The sequence below is a fragment of the Rhinolophus sinicus genome, chromosome 4 (assembly GCF_057876585.1).
Source record: "Rhinolophus sinicus isolate RSI-liver-muscle chromosome 4, RSI-T2T, whole genome shotgun sequence".
NCBI lineage: Eukaryota > Metazoa > Chordata > Mammalia > Chiroptera > Rhinolophidae > Rhinolophus > Rhinolophus sinicus.
Genome location: NC_142504.1, coordinates 33033206 through 33051997, shown reverse-complemented (window position 1 = coordinate 33051997; position 18792 = coordinate 33033206). Strand labels below are relative to the sequence as shown.

The following is an 18792-nucleotide window of genomic DNA, read 5'->3' as shown; positions in this document are numbered from 1 at the left end:
TTATAAAATCAGTGCTGCTTTTGGAGGCAGTTCATGCTTCACATAGATCAGAAAACCTCAGGGAGGAAAGTAGTCCTTTGTTTTCTACGTGGAGTTTCTGCCTCAATCTCTTAAGTAGAGAAAGTCTTCGTTTATCCTCCCAATGTCATTTATGTTCACTGTTTGAACCTTCTGTTGTAGGCTCCCTTATTGTACTTCAGTTTTGCTATATGATAAACTATTCTCTTCAAAAACTTGGATAATTATATAAGAATTATTTGTCACCTTCTCCCAGATAAATGGGCCTGATGTTAATATGTGAGTGAATTAATTTCATGAGTATCAGATGTTTAATGACCACAGATATACTTTATTTTTAATGACAGATTTAAGTATACTCTCCTCTACCCTTTACCCCCAAAGTACCTAGTTAATACTTGATTGATTCGAAATCCTGATTGATATAATTTCTCTCCTCAAAAGTAAGTGTCTGATGTAGCTGTAGACATTTTAATTGGGAAAATTGGTTTCTACTGCTTTTCACATATGTGTGATGTTTAAATATTTACATCTATGATCTATAGGAACTGAGTAGAACAATTCTGTTGGACTTCATTAGATATTTAGGGTGTATTGGGTCCAAAAGGGAAGCTCTAATTAAACTGAAATGAGTAAGTAGGATAGTGGCTGCCAGTGTATGTGTATGTACTTGCATTTTTGGTGGGTTATGCAGCCTCTGACACTGTCTGAACTTACTCCTGAGATGTCTGAATAATGTGAACTATCAACTACAGTCAATCCACTAACAGTATCAATTCCTATTTCTAAGTGTCTCTTCAATTTATCAAAATTCCTTGTACTTCACTGTACCATCCTAGTTCATGCAAATACCATCTCTGTGCCAGATTATTGAATCAGCCCCCTTACCTTGGCTTCCTTAACCCTCTTCTAATTCATTCTTGGATACAAATTTAGGTTTTTTTTTTCTTATATTCAAATTTGATCATGTCCTTTTCCTGGTTAAAAATTTTTAATGGCTACCACTGCAGGAAGGATAAGGTTCATACTCCTTAGGTTTGATTGCTTTTGGTGATCTGCCCTTTACTTACCTCCCTTCTTGTCACTTCCTGCTGCCCACTTACTCTCCATGCTAGCCTCGTGAACTCCTTGTGCTTTTCTGAGCACACTCTGTTCTCTTACCTCTGACCTTCGTACAAGTTGGCCCTTCTTTTCCTATACTTACCATATAACTTACTTTCCTTTAAATCTAGTGCACCCCCTACCCCAGACTTGACCATCATATCTTATACTTATTTAAGATTCTAAGGAGGGTATTTTTTATATTTATAAGTCTGAAATCAGGATGCTTGGTACATTTAATGATTAATTTCCTTAGAACATTTGTCTTTTTAAAGTGGCATAACTTCTATTAATGGTTGATAATATCTTAGAATCAAAAAATACATTATAGCACTTTATTTCTTTACTTACTAATTTCTCTTCCCCTCGGACTGTAAGGACTGGAGGATAATCTCTATATCCCCACCTGCTACATGGTAAGATTTTTCAGTAACTAATTAGTGAATGAAGGATAGATTGTAAGCTGAATTACTTACTGATGTACTACTTGACAATGCTAATTGCAACTTTGTTTTGCTTTTCTAAATTAAGTGTTTCTCGGGAAACCCTAAAGAGCAGGAAGAAATCAGATTACAGTCTAAATAAAGTGAATGCACCCATCTTAACAAATACAACACTGAATGTAATAAGACTTGTTGGTAAGTAGCTACACCTTTTTAAAAAATTGTTCTAGCAGTTAAATTAGTCTACTTTTGTTACCAAACGATTTTAACTTGGGGTTTTTATTGTACACTCCAGTGCCCACCGCAGTGACGGATTTAAGATTATCACATGCCAGTGCTTTCTCATCTAAATTGTTCCCAATAGTCGAATGCTTATGTTAATGTCAGTTTTTCTTTTTCAGTTAACTGCTTAGTAAGTATTTGTATCTTCCGCTTTTTCTAAAATCTCCCAATTAATTGAAATGTAATGAAGAATTCTCTGTGAGTTAGAGGTATGGGTAGGATACCTCTACCTACACTGTAATTTTTACTTCGTTGTTTCATTGATCTTCACAATCTTTCTGTCAGGTAGGCACTATGAATAGTGACTTGCTGGCATTTTCAGACACAAGGGTTCAACAAGCTAAATATTGACGCCATAGGAAGTGTTATTATTACAGACAAGACCTTTATTGATGAATTTGTAGGAGGCAAAAACATGAAGAATTGCCATGTAAAATGTTTAGATTTGAAGATGATGTGGATTTTTTAATGTCAGTATTTCACCATTTTATATGCTGTCTCAGTCCTTATATCTCATGAATAGTCTGCACATTTGACAAATAAGTTGCAGAAATGTCTTCTCACACTAAGTCATCAATACTGGTCAGGAATTTTAGTGGTTTTCTATAAAAATCACTGTACTCTGTTTATGGAGATGGTCATTTCCTACTGCATATTATTTTGCACGACTGCTCATCCTAGTATTATTAGACTGATTTAATTGGTAGGAATCTCTATTTTATGGTATACCAAAATCTCTGTGTGTGTGTACTTCTGCTGCCTTAGTTCTGCCCTTAAAAGCAAAAAGAATAAGTCTACTTTTTTCCTCCTGTTCTTCCATGTGGTCACTCTTCGGCTGTGTGCTGGTAGTTAATACCGTTCTTCCTTTCCTTAGTCCCTGTCCCCCAGTCCATTCTTCAGGGTCAGTGTGCTCAGTGCCCTTTTGTGGTCCTCATTGATAGATATTCCAAAATTCTTATTGTCTTCCTCAGCCTTCGGGGCTCACTGTAGTTTTCAGTGTCTGAACACACTGCTTGGCATGTACTTTAATGAACACAGCTTTTGCTTGATTATGTTGAAGTAACAAACCACCCTGACACATTAGTGACTTTCAGTCACAAAGGTTTATCATGATGCCTATTGGCTCGTAATCAACTTAGTTCTGTTCCATGTGCTTCATTCTCACATGCGAGCTGAAAGGTTAGCATCAGTCTGAGCACGGAGAGGAGAGTAAGAGCTGAACCATGTAATGACTTAAAGCTTCCACTCCGATGTGGCACCCTGACTTCCTCTGACATGTCACCGACCTTAGCAAGTCAGGCTTGACCTTGGGGGAGAGAAGTATACTTCTGCCCCAAGAAGGCACTTCAACTCCGGGTAGTGAGACAAGGATGCATGATCTTTTTACAGTGAATGGGGTTGGGGTAGGGGCGGGGGCAGATAATTGGGGGAAATAATTAATGCAGTCAACTACATTTTTATTTTTAATTTACCTAGTTCAAAAAGAACTAGGGGTCATCATGTTGCTTTTTACTCTAAAAGACATATATTCAGCAGAATCAAATCTAATATAAGGCTAAAAAAAATTGAGGAGGGGGGATATCGTATATCATTCAGTTAAATGCAAACAACAAATGTAAATCTTCACTTGGTAGTCATAAAGAAATGAAGAAACAATGCATTCTCCTATTCTCATTATCTAAGAAAGGGATATAATAATGATAGAAAAGTGCTGCTGGGGTGAAATTCAGAGACAGTAACAACAAAGTCTTCTGTAAGGATGACTGATCGACATAGTGGACCCTGTTTTCTCACAGTGGATGTATAGAAACTGAGAGGAACTTCATTCTCCTGGGCCCTAAGGAAAGCAGAGCAGCCCTGGATGAGCCCTTCCTCATTGTAGAGACTCTGACCCTTGCAACTTCAGCCTTCTCCCCCTCCAGATCTTTTACTAAAGCTGCCTAGTTAGGAAACAGTGCCTAGTATGATAATTGAATTTTCACGTAGTCCCATTTGGGGTTGGGATTAAGTGCTGCCATTCTTCCTCCAGTAGGCTTTTATGCTGACCACTGTCTCTCTCCCTGAGATGTCTTTCTCTTTATCTTTAGTTTGTACATATTCATAAAATGGAGCTTTAAGGGATCCACTCACTAAGGGGTCTCCAACCAGTAAATGCACTATTCCATCCTCTGTTTTTATTGCACAAAGTGCTTAAAGATTATAAACTGGCAAAGGTAATGTCTCTTACATACAAAGACAGAAGTACAATTGTGTAAATAAGATGGATTAATTTTTGGTGCCCGGGAAGATGAAGGAACTAATTATTCAGTAGTTGGGAGACACACTTTAGAACATTAAAGGCATATTCAAAATGGCCTTTTCAAGGAGTATTTATTTGGCAGATAATTAGGAGAGATTAAGCAAAAGTGTTAGTGCGGCTTCCCAGCCCCAGGTGGTGCCTGATCTGTTAGAAAAGCTTCCGGAGCCTTTCACAAGTGCTGAGGACTAATCCAAACCTTGCTTTTGTGTAAAGAGAAAATTCTGTCAGCCTGACAATTTCTTGCAGACAGAGGCTGACAGATTTGAGGGACCGTGTGGCATCACCGAAGTAGCCTTGGTATTCAGGGTCTTTCCTGGAGGCAGCGGTCACTGCAGCAGGGCGGATAGGGCCACGCGGCAGAAGATCCATTTCCAAAATCTGCTTGTAAAAACTACAGACCTTACAACAAAATTATTACCTTGGCAGCTGGAAAAACACACACCAGTATATGCATCGGGATTTAACCAGACTAGGAACATCTGAGGAATTTTGAGGCGTAGTGTGGCTGAGAGGCAGTTTGTGTGTTGGAGGGAACACAAAAAGAGGGAAGAGATCTGCCCCTTCACTGGTACATTCTTTTAGGTGGCGCACTAATATTATTATTTTATTGTGGAGTGTTTTAAATTGAAACGGTAATGTATAAAGGTGGTTAAAAATGAAAATAACCCAGGGTATAAACAGAGCCCCTGACCTGCAAGTCTCCTTCCTCAGAGAAAACTACTCAATGTTTCCTCTTTCTTTGAGAAATGTTAATATGCTTTTACAAGTACATTTGCTATGTGAATCTCCTCTCTTCTGTTTTTGTTTCAAAAATTGGATCACACTATATACATATATACTGTTCTTCATCTGGCTTTTTTGACTTCAACTGTCTTAAGGTTAAACTTCCATGTGTTAGTTTGCGTAGATCCCATTCTTGTTAATGATCCTATGGTATGGATGTACCACAATTTATTCTGTAAGTGCTCTATTGTTTGACATGTAGGTTGTTTAAGTCGTTTGATGCTCCCTAAACAACGCCACAAAAGATACCCTTGAATAAATACCTTTGTCCATATACAAATACAGCTGTAGGACAAATTCCTACAAATGTTTCCTCATGCAGGATCAAAGAGTACATACACTTTTGGTTTGGGGAGACATTCTCAGTTTACCAAAAAAGTTATTAAAGCACTTCTGTTAGTTTACCCAACAGTGTACATATGGGAGTTATCTCTTTTCCCAGTTTCTCAGCAGCAGTGTCCAGCTTCAGATCCTTGCCAGTCTGAAGCATTTGAATGAGAATGTTTGCTGGTTTGAATGGGAATGTCATCTCATTCAAAATGTATTTAATTATGAGTGAGTTTAAACATCTTTCAGTATGCTCTAAAAGATATTTCTGTTTGTGAACTACTTATTCATATTCATTGCCCGTTTTTATAATAAGGAAATTATGTGTTTTAATTTCTACATTAAGGAAGTTAGTCTTTTTCTGCCATGTGTGTTGTATTCATTCATTTTTTAATCCCAACAGATTTTTTTTAAAGCTACAGCTCTGTTCCAGGCACTCTGCCAGCTGTTGGAAACATAGCCATGCACAGGACATAGTCTGTATAGTTAAGGAGCCCAACATGAGAAATAACCTACAAAAGAAAAAAATTACATTTTAGTCTTAAAAGCATAAATAAACAGAAAAGATGCAGAAAGAATGATTAACTTTCTCTTCTGGGTAGCAAATAAAAGGGCTGACTCACTGGAGGGCTCACACCGTACCTGACTTTGAAAGATGAATACATGCGAATACTTTGGTAAAGGCATTCTAGCCAGAGTGCAAAGAGCAATGTGTGCAAGACCTGATGTTCAGAGAACACAGCAGTTTAGGTTGCTGCATATGAGAAGCATGACAGGAAATGGGACTTGGGAGCAGGGGAGACTTGGCAAGAAAAGTGGGAAGAAGTGGATTTCACAAGACCTGATGTTTTGGGGACATGAATTTGTTAAGAGTTTTAAACAGGAGAGAAACACAAGTAGATTTCCTTGTTTGTTTGTTTTTTAAAAGATTACTCTGGCCACATTGTGAAGAATGGATAACTTGGAGAAAAGGAGAAGCTGGGGGAGGTCAAAGTCTAGATGGGAGGCTGTTGAAATCTCCCAGGCAAGACATGGAGGCTTTGAGTCTGCTTAAAGCAGTGGCCATTGTAATAGAGAGGTGAAGATAGATTTGAGAGATTTTGGAAATACAATAGACAGGATTAGTGAATCATTACGGGAGATCATTCTTAAATTTTAGATCTGTGTGTTACAATGTCACAACTGAAATAGGAAAGATGAGAGAAGACTAAGTTTGGGTAGCTGATGATAGGTTTGGTTTTAGACATACGGAGGTACCTGTGGGACATTTAAATAGAAATGGTTTATAGGCATTTCAGCAGATGGATATGGAGGTCAGGAAATTAAACACATTCAGGATATATACTTGGAGTTGTTGGTATAAAATGAGTTAAACCCTGGCAGTGTATGCGTTTATCTTGGCAGAGGATCTTAACCTTTTGGGTTCATAGAGAATCAAGATATATCCACATCCATTGGATATACTGTGGTGCTATGTGGGTGCATTGGAGGGACAGACAGTAAGAGAAGCCAGTGAAGGAGGTCATGAATGAATGGAAGAGAAGCAGGAGACAAATGAGGAGGTAAAGTGGAGACCTTGAAAACCAATGGATAAAAAAGCCTGTCAAGAAGGCCATTCTTGATTGATCTTTTATGATGATCTAAGCCAATGAGTCTTAAATTTTAGCAGCATCAGAGTTACTTGGAGGGCTTGTTAAAACACAGATTGTTGGATTCCACCCCAGAATATCTAATTCAGTAGATCTGGGATGTAACCTGAGAATGTGCATCTTTAACAAGTTTCTAGGTGATGTCAATGCTACTGATCTAAGGAACAAACTCTGAGAACCACTGGTTCCTTTTTGTTTTGTCCTAACTGAAATGTAAACAATGTGTGTTTAAATAACAGGAACATTTTCAATTGTATAACAGTCAACTCATATGGTAGCTTGCTTTGTTTTTTTATGAATACAAACATTCATATCAATTGTTTTCAAAATACTTATTTCAAATACTAGGATCAAGTTATAGAGTCAATGAAATTGTAAGTCCAATCTTATATAGAAGTATCATAATATATTTTTTTGTTTGTTTTAAAACTTTAAAACCTTGGGGTTTTTTTTTGTTTTTTTTTTTATTGGTTTCAGGTATACAAAACAATATAATAGTTAGACATTTACACCCCTCACAAAGTGATAGGTCCCCCAATTTATTACCACTCTGACATTGTATACAGCTGTTACAATTCCATTGACTATATTCCTTATGCAGTACTTTACATCCCATTTATATATATATATATATATATATATATATATATATATACACACACATACATACATACACACACACATATATACACACGTATATATGCGCGCACACATATATATACATATATATGTAATTATTTGTGTGTGTGTGTGTGTATATATATATATATATATATATACACACATATATATGTGTATATATATATATATACTAGGTTGGTGCAAAAGTAATTGCGGTTTTTGCAGTTCTTTAGCCTTTTAAACTGCAATTACTTTTGCACCAAACCAATATATACATATATATGTACTCATATACATACCTTTATGTATGTATATGTGTATATTTATATATAGTTGACAGTATTATTCAACTTCAGCTTCAGATGTACAGCGCAGTGGTCAGGCATCTACATGGTCCATGAAGTGATCCCCCTGATAAGTCCAGCACCCATCTGGCACCCTACATAACCCATACAACATTATTGATTATATTCCCCATACTGCATTTCATAAACTTTGTTTTATGATTAAATTAAAAGTTGTTTTTTAAGAAACTTAATATTTTTGTATGTTTAAGGAAAAATTTATCATTAAGTTAGATTATATTCCAATATTTGTTTCTCTAAAAATAGTCATATTTTATTTACATGAATTTGTGTTTTTAACAGTTTTAAAACACTTTCTGAGCTGATAGCTCTAATATACTACATGATATTTTGAGATAATCCAAGAAGTGTTATCATCCCTCAGTACATGGAACCAGAAAATTATGTTGGAGATTTGTGGGCCTAAGATACAATATTCAAACAACAGAATAAAAACTGGTAGCCAGGGCCCACATAATAGACCTGTTAATTTTTTACTCTGGTCTTCACTTCATTATTCAATACATTTTTTTAAATTGCTTGAACTGAACTACCTTTTCATTCCTTAATGCCTCATATATAGCATTTCCAGTGTGCCTTTTTGTGCTATTTATATCCATTGATGATCTCGCAACTTAGTGCACTGTAATAAGAATAACAAACATCCTTCCTTGGATTCATTCTCATGCTTAATCCTTTTAGAAAGGAATCCTAAGAGTTTTTACTTCCTTTTGTTTTTGTCTACCGGAAAAGTCTGGCAGCCTATACTCTAATTGCTGGCAAGGAATAGTGGTAGAGGGGGCATGCAGACTTGTACAATTTGTTCCATATGTGGACCTTCAATTAACTTATTGTTTTTTAGCCTCATCTCTCCTTCTTTCTTGCTGTACTTACTGATTCTGAGCAGTCGCCATCTTATCTAATAGCCTCCACCTCCTCTGTGGTCCTCTTCTCATTTATTGACGTCTTAGCATTTTCCCATCAACCTGCTCCCATTTACTGTCTGTCATCTAGTACAGGGATTGGGAAACTGTAACCTGCAGGCCAAATCAGTCTGGCTGCCTGTTTTTGTAAATAAAGTTTTATTGGAATACAGGCAGCTCATTTGTTACATGTTACCTGTGGCTACTTTTGTGCTACAAAGGCAGAGTTGAGCAGTTGAAACAGAGACCGGCAGAGCTGAGTAGTTACCTCAGAGACTGTATGGCATGCAAAGCCTCCACTGTTGTACTCTTCGGTCTTTAAAGGGAAAGTTTGCCATTCCTGATCTAGAAATTTTTTGAGATTTCTCATTTTCTGGTGATCATACCTCCTCACCTCTACCTCCTCAGTCTCTTAACTTCATAGATATAGGCTTAATTTGTTGTAAATGTCTCTTTTAATTCGGTAATCTGAAGAGATACATAAGCCTCCTTAGGCCTCCAAAGGCCTACTCTGCTCTCCTGAACTGGAAAGACGAGAGTTCTTACTCTTTCACATTTAACTATAATGGCAGCCTGCTTATCAATGGCTGCCTTGCATGTACGACCATTTAAGGTGCGAGAGCAGGGACTGTAATTCCTGTGTCTTTAGCACAAGGCCAAGTACAGAGTAAGCCTTCAAAAAATATTTGTAGAATGTATTGAATAAATGAATATTTTGTTTATTTTTTAAATATAAGAATTTATGTTTAATTTTTTTTCCCAGTGTGGTGGGTGGGGAACATTAGATTTTTTTTTCCCTTTCTGAATGTACATTTAAAATAGGTTTTACCTACTAATAATTTATTTTTCTATCCTTCCTTAAGATTAGTTATATGGACAATGCTTAATCTTATTATTAGGAATGGAGAGGAGCTTTGTATTTTGCATATGTGTCAACTCAGATATTTGCATTCTTCCTCATTCTGTGTATCTCCCTTTCTTTTGTTTTACAGGTTAAAGTAATGTAACATAATGTTTTTCCATTTTTTCTTCTTAGTGTCTCATTTTTTTATGTGTAAATAGTTACAGTTTAAATAGATATATGTTTGTAATTGGTAAAAATATCTGTATAGTGATCCAGAATGTTCTAGGAGCATATTTTTCAAATATTTTTCAATTGTGATTTAAAAAAAAGAATGTCTGATTATGTGAAATAATTACAAAAGATGTTTCTAAAACTAAAGACTTGTAAATAGGAGTAAGAATAAAATCTGAGTTGAATGGTTTTTACTTCTGTGTGTTTCTCTTCCTGGCCATCTATTATTTAGAATCATCTCTCTCATATAAATTAAGACAGATGTACTAAATTCTTAGGTAGTAAAGATATGGTTTTGACAGACATTTCCATCAGAGTATATTTGTCATCTTTTTCTACTGCCATTAATGTGTTTTCTCTTAAGTCATGGTGTCTTCAGTAGTACCAATTAAAATGTACAGCAGTTACATGAAGTAGAGCCAACACCTGAATTATTTGCTCATTTAGAAATTAAGCAAATAGTCTGTTTTAATACCTTCTGTAAAAGAGCATTTTTTATAGATATGCTTCTTTCCCTATTATTTCCCATAAAAAACAAACACGGTTAGAGCCTCGTTTCTGGTATTTGATTGAGTCCATCTCCCAGGCACCTTTCAAATACATTAACAAGCTTATAAATGCAGAAACTTTGGGTTTTAATTTTTTTCTGTAACGATATCATATGATTAAGGGAAAGAGAATGGAATATTGGCATCTTCCGAAGGAAAGAATGAGGAAGATATGTTCTTGGCATTTTGAGAGTATCGAGCTCTTGAGTGATGTAGTAGTAAAGAAATGTTCTTGGCCTCTGACGCAGGATTTCGCAGGGCTAGGATTCAGAGGATGGGAAGTACCTTCCACGGGTCCTTTTTCTTCTTGCTATTTTACTTTTGCTGTGTGTACACACTTATTGAAAAAAAACCCCACTTTTTCTCAAGTACATTGTCTTCTGTTTTACTACACCTAAACATTTTTGAAGAAATTATTTTAAATGGAATCTCCAAGAAAATGAGGAACTGTGTTGTATTTGTACAATGTTATTGATAGCACAGTATAGGACTTCCATGAATATTTGACAAACAGTAAAAATAATGATATAAAAAAAATCTCTGTAGGGATTATTTCTATCAGTGTTGTCCAATAGGACTGTCCAAGATGATGTGACTGTTCTGTTATCTGTGCTGTTTAATACAGTAGCCACTAGCCATACATGACTATTGAGGACTGCTAATGTACCTAGTGTGAGGAATGTAATATTTCATTTTTTAAAAATATTTTGGTAGAGTATTTTTATTACCACTTTATGATTATAGACGAACAGATGTTCATTTTGTTCTGCTTAATTTTTTTTTTTCTTTCCAGGTAAATATATGCAGATGATGAACATTCTTAAGCCAATTGCCTTTGATGTTATCCATTTCATGTCTCAGCTATTTGATTATTACATGTATGCAATATATACCTTTTTTGGTCGGAATGATTCGGTAAGTCAACCTTCAGGGGGAAACTCTGTTTCTTTTAAAGTTTATTTTTTAAATGTAAAGTTCAGTTCATTCTCTCTGTATAAAATACACAAATAACATTATTTTGAAAATTATCCATCAAAAATCCAACAAAATTATTGGTATCAGCTTCTGTCTGCCTAATGGCCTAATTTATATGTTAATTTTAAGCTTTGATATGATAAATACATTGTATGTTATTCAGATTTTTGGCATAGAAAGTACAGCATCTGTTTCTAACCTTGACACATTTTGGCAATGAAAAATTTGCAGGTTGCCTTGTTTAGATCAGGCCCAATGTGTAATTACTAACAGTAAGTGAGACATTTAAAACATTGGCTAGCAACCTTAGCAGGCACTACTATACTCAGAATATAATGGCAAATATTTATTAAAATAATTGAAAAATCTTTGAATGGAACCATCTGCCTGCCACAGAATTATTGTTTCATATTCCTCCTCTTCATGTTTCCGAAATTCCTATTGAGTTTATTTTTTTTCTACTCCCAAGGAGAACAACGTAGTATTAGGCAGGTAATGACCTGATATTTGGGAATTATTATGTGGTTCACCTAGATATTTGACAGTTTTCTGAGTAAAAGCATACTGCTTGATCCTATAAATATATTGTAACACTAACTTTTTGTACACTATATTTTGTATGCTTTAAAAATGTGAATTTTAATGGATAGCTATATTCGTCGTGTAAATAAATGTGCATATCCTTGCTATGATTACAAGTATATCAAAGACATGATCTTTTAATGTGGGATCTGAATTTCCCATGTTATTAATTTTCCAAAATGTTCCTTAGAAATAATACATATAATCAGAGACAAAGTGCTGCTGCAGAATTTGTTATTATAAAATATGCACTAATTTATCACTCTGAATTTGGAAACTCAATAAATAAATATTAAGGAAGACATTTTAGAGTTTTAGCTAATTGTCAGCTACTTGTCTATAGAGTTTTAGCTAATCTTTTAGTCTTGTAGATGAGCAGCCTTGCACTGTCTTCTGGACTGTGCCTCTAGACCAGTGCTGTCCAGGAGAAATGGTACAGTAATGGAATGTTCTGTGTTTGCACTGTCCAATATGGTAGCCACTAGTCACATGTGGTTGTTGAGTACTTGAAATGTGACTAGTGTGACTAAGAAACCAAATTCTTAATTGTATTTAATTCTACCTAATTTATCATTAAATATAAATAGCCAGACATGACTAGTGACTATCATATTGGATAAAACAGTTCTGGATCATATTATTTATCAGATGTGTTAAATAATAGGTTCGGGGCAGCCGGATTATCTCAGTTGGTTAGAGCGTGAACCCTTAACAACCGGGTTGCCAGTTCGATTCCCACATGGGCCAGTGAACTGCACCCTCCCCAATCTAGTTGCCAGAGGGGCGGCCGGATGGCTCTGTTAAGCGCAAGCTCTTAACAACAAGGTTGCCGGTTCAATTCCCCCATCGGATGGTGGGTTGCACCCCCTGCAACTAAGATTGAAAATGGTGACTGGACTTGGAGCTGAGCTGCATCCTCCACGACTAGGTTGAAGGATAACGACTTGGAGCTGATGGGCCCTGGAAAAACACACTGTTCCCCGATATTCCCCAATTAAAAGAAAAAAAAAATAGTGTCCTTTGGAAACTTTGGAGGACTAAATGCTTTTAGACATGATTTTTCAGCTGATAATATACTGGCACAGATTTCTTTACAGTGAGGTTCACTATTAGTACAACCTGAGAAAGTTAGCAAGTATAGACAGTTAGGGGCTTATTATAAAATATGCTTCATATTTTATTTAAAATCTGCTATATTTTAAAGAACACATTAATCTGATATTTTAGATTAAAAGCATTTTCAATTCTGTTAAGACTCAGTAAAAGTTATTGTATACAAACAATTGCCTGTAAGATAAAAGGTTACTGTCCTTAATCACATGTCATATTGGAAACAGTTTGTATTCTGTGAATTCACTGTGTTCAAATAACTAGCTGTGAGATACAAGGTTTCTGTCCTTAACTTGGGTATCTACCAATACACTGTGTTAGAAGAAGTTTGTATTATATGAACCGATGCAAAATGTGCACATGAATGAGTACGTATGAGTAAATACAGCATTTGCTCTGCCTCTTAACTTGCACTTTTTAACAAAGACTTTTCTGATTATTAGATTATGCTTAGTAATCCTAGCTTTTAGTTAACCATGTATTGAATATTGAATGTATTCATGTATTAAATATTGAAAATATGCACATCTTCAAATAGATCAACTTATAATTCAGATCCTACTATTTTCTATTCTGCAAAATTGAAGGAAACACTATTTAAAGCAAAACAAAGACTTTGCGTCTCTATAAAAAGGGATTTTTCTGTAAAATTGGTATAAACCCTCCATTTTACTTTCTACCCATATTTTGCTTTGCTTAAGTTTTCTATATATTTAAAGTATTTTTTAACCCTGCAAGTTTATATTCTTCTTAATTTGCTACTTTTTAAAATCCCTTTGGAACAAGACAGTCTAAATAAATGGCCTAAATATGCCTACACAAGCATTTGAGATTTAAGAGGCAGTTTTTAATTTCCTAAGAAAATAAGCTTGTCAAGCCCATTAGAAAGCCTAGAGGTTTCCATATTCAAATAAATAAATAAATATTCCAAATTGCCTTGTTAGCTCTTGAGTTTTAGGTGGGTGAGAGTGGCAGGGGAATCAGGTAATAGTAGAATGATAAGGTATGTGGTTGTTCCTGTGTCTTTCCCAGAAAAAAGACACTTGTATGAGTGAATTTCGATAGATGCTGCTCGTGGAAGAATAAGCATCTGTTTCCCAGGAGTTGTAGAAAGTCATTGACTGGGGAGACACAGTGTATGCATTAGGCTAAGGTACTCCTTCTCTTCATGCTGTTTCCTCCAGAAGTTCCTGCTCTACACTGAGCTGGTTGTAACCTACCATATCATGCTCAGTTATATGTCTAACCCATTTGATTCTATTATAATAATGTTACTTGTAGGATTGCTTTATCTTGCCTTGTCCCCAGCCTCCCATTGTTCATCACCTGACTTATATTTTCCTTGGTTCTTTCTATTCATATTCTGTGGTGAAGACCACTCTGTAGCTTACCTTAACACAGCAGTAAGCACATAGTACATTCTTAGGACACGTGGATTGATGTGCTAATTATTTTTTATCCAAGTAAATCTTATGAGGGCTTTTACTTGATAAGAGTTTGTGAGCCTCATTTAAAGTTAACACTTATTACTGAAACTGTTTCTTTGCACAGCATTTGTGATTCGGTATCCAAACTTTTAAAAATGAATTAACTTTTGCTTCTGGATATGATGGACTCAGATCTTTCTGGATGATATTTCCTGCAAAAAATAATTATGAAACCTGGATGCTATCCAAAAGGCAATTATCCAAAGATACTGGAGTGTGAACAAGAGCTTAAAGACTGGTGGGGAGTTCATGCTAGTGTGCAGGTTGGGGAAAGTGAAGCTATAAAAGTAAATTCCATCTCCATGGCCTTTAAACTAGGACTAAATGGAGTCCACATGGCACACAAGTGGAAGCAGTCTTTATGGATTGGGGAATCAGAAAAGTAAAACCAGGAAACTGATAAGAGTAGGAGGAAATTCAGAAGGAAAAGAGTCAGAGAAGGGATCCCCAAATTCTGTCTGCTCCCATCTCTGACTAATCCATGAAACATATTTATGTGAACAGACTGACTGCAGTTGAAGAGAAAAGATAAACAAGAACTGAAGTTGCTGCACAAGAGATAGTTTGTATTTTAAGCCCAGCCAAGAAATTACATGCTGAAAACAAAGGAAACAGTACTCACAGGAGAAAAATAACAATCCAGAATCAAATTAGTGATGCAGTCCAACTTTATTTAACATACATAGAATCAAAACAGTGGAAAACATCCTTAAGTAAAAAGAAAATCAATGTAGTCTGACTCCAAGATGTTGGAACTAACGGATAAGGATTTTAAATGGACTATTATAACTGGCATCAATAAAGTAATACAAAACATGTTCTAAGTGCATGAATATCTCAGAGAAATAGGAAGGTCTAGTAGAAACAGTGATAAAAAACCAAAGGGAAATCCTAAAACTGAGAAATACAATTTTGCAATTAAAAAAAAAGAAAACAAAAAAAAACTACTGAATGTGCTTAACAGCCAAATGGACATGAAAGAAGAAAGAATATGTGAGCTTGAAGGTAAACTAATAAAAATCTTTTAAACTGATTCAGAAGAAAGAACATGTGAGCTTGAAGGTAAACTAATAAAAATCTTTTAAACTGATTCAGAATATAGAGGGGAAAAAAATTGGAAAACAAAAATGATCAAAGCCTTAGGGACATGTTAAGTTATACCAAATGGTCAACATACATGTAATTGGAATACCAGATGGAGACGAGAGATAGAATGAAGTAGAAAAAAACATTTGAAGAAACATTGGCCAAAAATTTGCTGACACAAGATGCCAAACAAACAGCACACAGAATAAGCACAAAGAAACATACAATGGAGTACCTCATGGTAAAGCTGTCTCTTGAAAACTGCAATGGACTTATAGCCTTTCATATCCATAGGTTCTGCATCCATAGAGCCAAGTGCAGGTTGAAAATTTTCCAAAAAATATCAAATATGTTGTAGCTGATGTGTACTATCTAGTTAGGTGTATGACAGTTTTGTCTGTACTGAACATGTACACTTTTTTTTCTTGTCATTCCCTAACCAATGCTTCATAAAAACTACTTACATAACATTTACATTGTATTAGGATTTATAAGTACTCTAGAGCTGATTTAAAGTATACGGGAGGATGTACGTAGGTTATTTGCAAATCTTATACCAATTTATATAAGGGGCTTGAGCATCCACAGATTTTGGTATCTGTGGGTGGTCCTGGAACTAATCCCCTGCTGGTACTGAGGAATGACTGTATATAAAAGGGACCAGTGATCTGATTAACAGCTGAGTTCTCATGAGAAGCTATGGAGGCTAGAGGCCCCTTTAAGATACTAAAAGAAAAAAAAGAATGTCTATCCAGAATTTTATATCCATCAAAAACACCATTCAAGGATGAAGGTGAAATTAAGACATTTTTAAATGAAAAAAATAGGAACTTGTCTCCAACAGACATGTATGTAATACAAGAAATGCTGAAGGAAGTTTTTCAGACTGAAGGAAAATGATGCCAGATGAAAACATGGATCCTCAGAAAAAAATGAAGAACATTGGTAATAGAAACTACGTGGGGAAATCCAAAAGATTATTTTTTTCTTATCCCCATTAATTTCTTTATAAAACGTATAGTTGTTTAAAACTGAAATCAAAACATTGTTTTCTGAAGTTCATAATAAATATAAATGTATGACACATAACCACTATAACAAAGTATGTAGGGGGATATGTGGACCTATAAGATGGCAAGATTTCTATGTATTATGTAAAGCAGTATGTTGTTAACAGTAAATGGACTGTGAAATGTTAAGAATGTATATTGTAATTCACAGGAAAACAATGAATAATAATACAAAGAACTTGAACTCTTTTGCTAACAGGAAAATTAAAGTAGAAGTTTTTAAAAATTTATGCAATCAGAAAAGGCAGGAAAGGAGGAACCAAGGAACAACAACAACAAAAGAGATACAATGGTAGATGTAAACCCAACCAGTAATCACATTAAATGTTATTGGACTAAACACTCAAATTAGAAGACAGAGATTGCCCGAATGGATTAAAAACAAAGCCCATACTTAACAAAAAAACACATCTAGTTTGAAAGCAAGTGGACTGTAAAGATTCGTCATGCAAACAGTAAGTATAAGGAGGCTACAGTGAAGGAGGCTACAGTGGCTATATTAATATCAGATAAAATAAATTTGAAAACAAACGTATTAGCAGAGATAAAGGGATTCCTAATGATCTAAGGGTCAATTCAACTGGAAGACATATTGACCATAAATGTGCATGTGCCTAGTCACAGAGCTTCAAAATAGATGAAGCAATAATTGACAGAATTCAAGAGAATGAAAAAATTGAATCATAACTAGATTTTAACACCACACAGTGACTAATAGAACAAGTAGACAGAAAATCAGCTACCTTTTAGCCGTATCTTCACATGGCCTTTCCTCTGTGCTCTCATAGGGGAAGAGCACCAGTTCTCATGTATGTCTTCTTATAAAAGTGTGCTAATCCCATCATGGGGCCCCACCCTCATGACCTCATCTAACCCCAATTACCGCCCAAACCCATCTCCAAATAGCATTGTATTAGGGGTTAGGGCTTAAACATCTGAATTTGGGTGGAGTAACAACAAACATTCAGTCTCTGACATAGAGCAGGTAGAATTTGCATGCATCGCTTGTGGAAATGCAGAATGGCACAACCACTTTGGAAAAATAGTATGGCAGTACCGTATAAAGTTAAAAATGTATTATATGAACCAGAAATTTCACTTCTAGGAATTTACCCAAGAGAGCGGAAAATGTATGTCCACATAAAGACTATACATGGATATTCATATTGGCATTGCTCACGTAGCCCAAACTGAACCCAAATGTTCATTGAGTGGTGAGTAAGTAAAAGACAGTGCTGTGTCCATACTGTGGATTACTAACTATTAAGCAATAAAAGAACATGAAATAGTAGGTTTTATGAGCTTCATTAATTAGATTTACAACGTGGATGAATCTCAGAAGTATGCTAAACACAAGAAAGAAGTCAAACACAAAAGACTACATGCTGTATGATTCCATTTATATGGAATTTTAGAAAAGGCGAAACTACAGTGACAGAAAGCAGATCAGGGGTTAAGGATAGGGGAGGGGATCAAGTGTAAAAGACATGAGAACATTTTTAAAGATGAGGGAACTCTTCTGTATCTTGATTGTGGTGCTGGTTACAAGACTACCGTAACTGTATACTTGAAATGGTGGAATGTAACTATATATAAATAATACCTAGTGAAAAAAAGAGGAAAATGAATTAATGAAATTTGTAAAACCTAGCAAAAATAAAATGTATTACAAAATTACCATATAAAATTGGTTCATGTTTTACTGCACCATGTCATCACACAACTATTTTAGCTTGAGGCTTTCTAACACATGTTGTGTAAGTAATTTCTCATCCTTGTGTCTCAGGAAGGGATAAGGAACAATAACATGTGTGTATGCTTCTGTGTGTGTGTGTGTGTACACATACATGTATATATTATATATATAATATATACACATATATGCACATATTTATGTATATACAGACACATAATTTCTATGAATCAGTGTGGTTATATAATTTATAGTTTACTGTTAATAAAGTTTTAAATTTATTGGCTCATATAAGCTGTTGAAACATTTTTCCAGATGTCTGTGTGTATCTGTGATTGCCTTTAAATTAAGTTTATATTTGTCAATTGAATCATCA

General features: G+C 35.3%; 1 protein-coding gene across 1 annotated transcript in view; it reads left to right on the top strand.

The window, feature by feature from the left end:
* Positions 1-18792, top strand: part of VPS50 (VPS50 subunit of EARP/GARPII complex) — a 115944-nt gene that overhangs the window by 80685 nt on the left and 16467 nt on the right. The window contains exons 20-21 of the mRNA XM_019729711.3: positions 1651-1757; positions 11207-11328. Of these exons, the coding sequence (XP_019585270.3) occupies positions 1651-1757; positions 11207-11328 (229 nt within the window). The remainder of the gene's footprint in view (positions 1-1650; positions 1758-11206; positions 11329-18792) is intronic.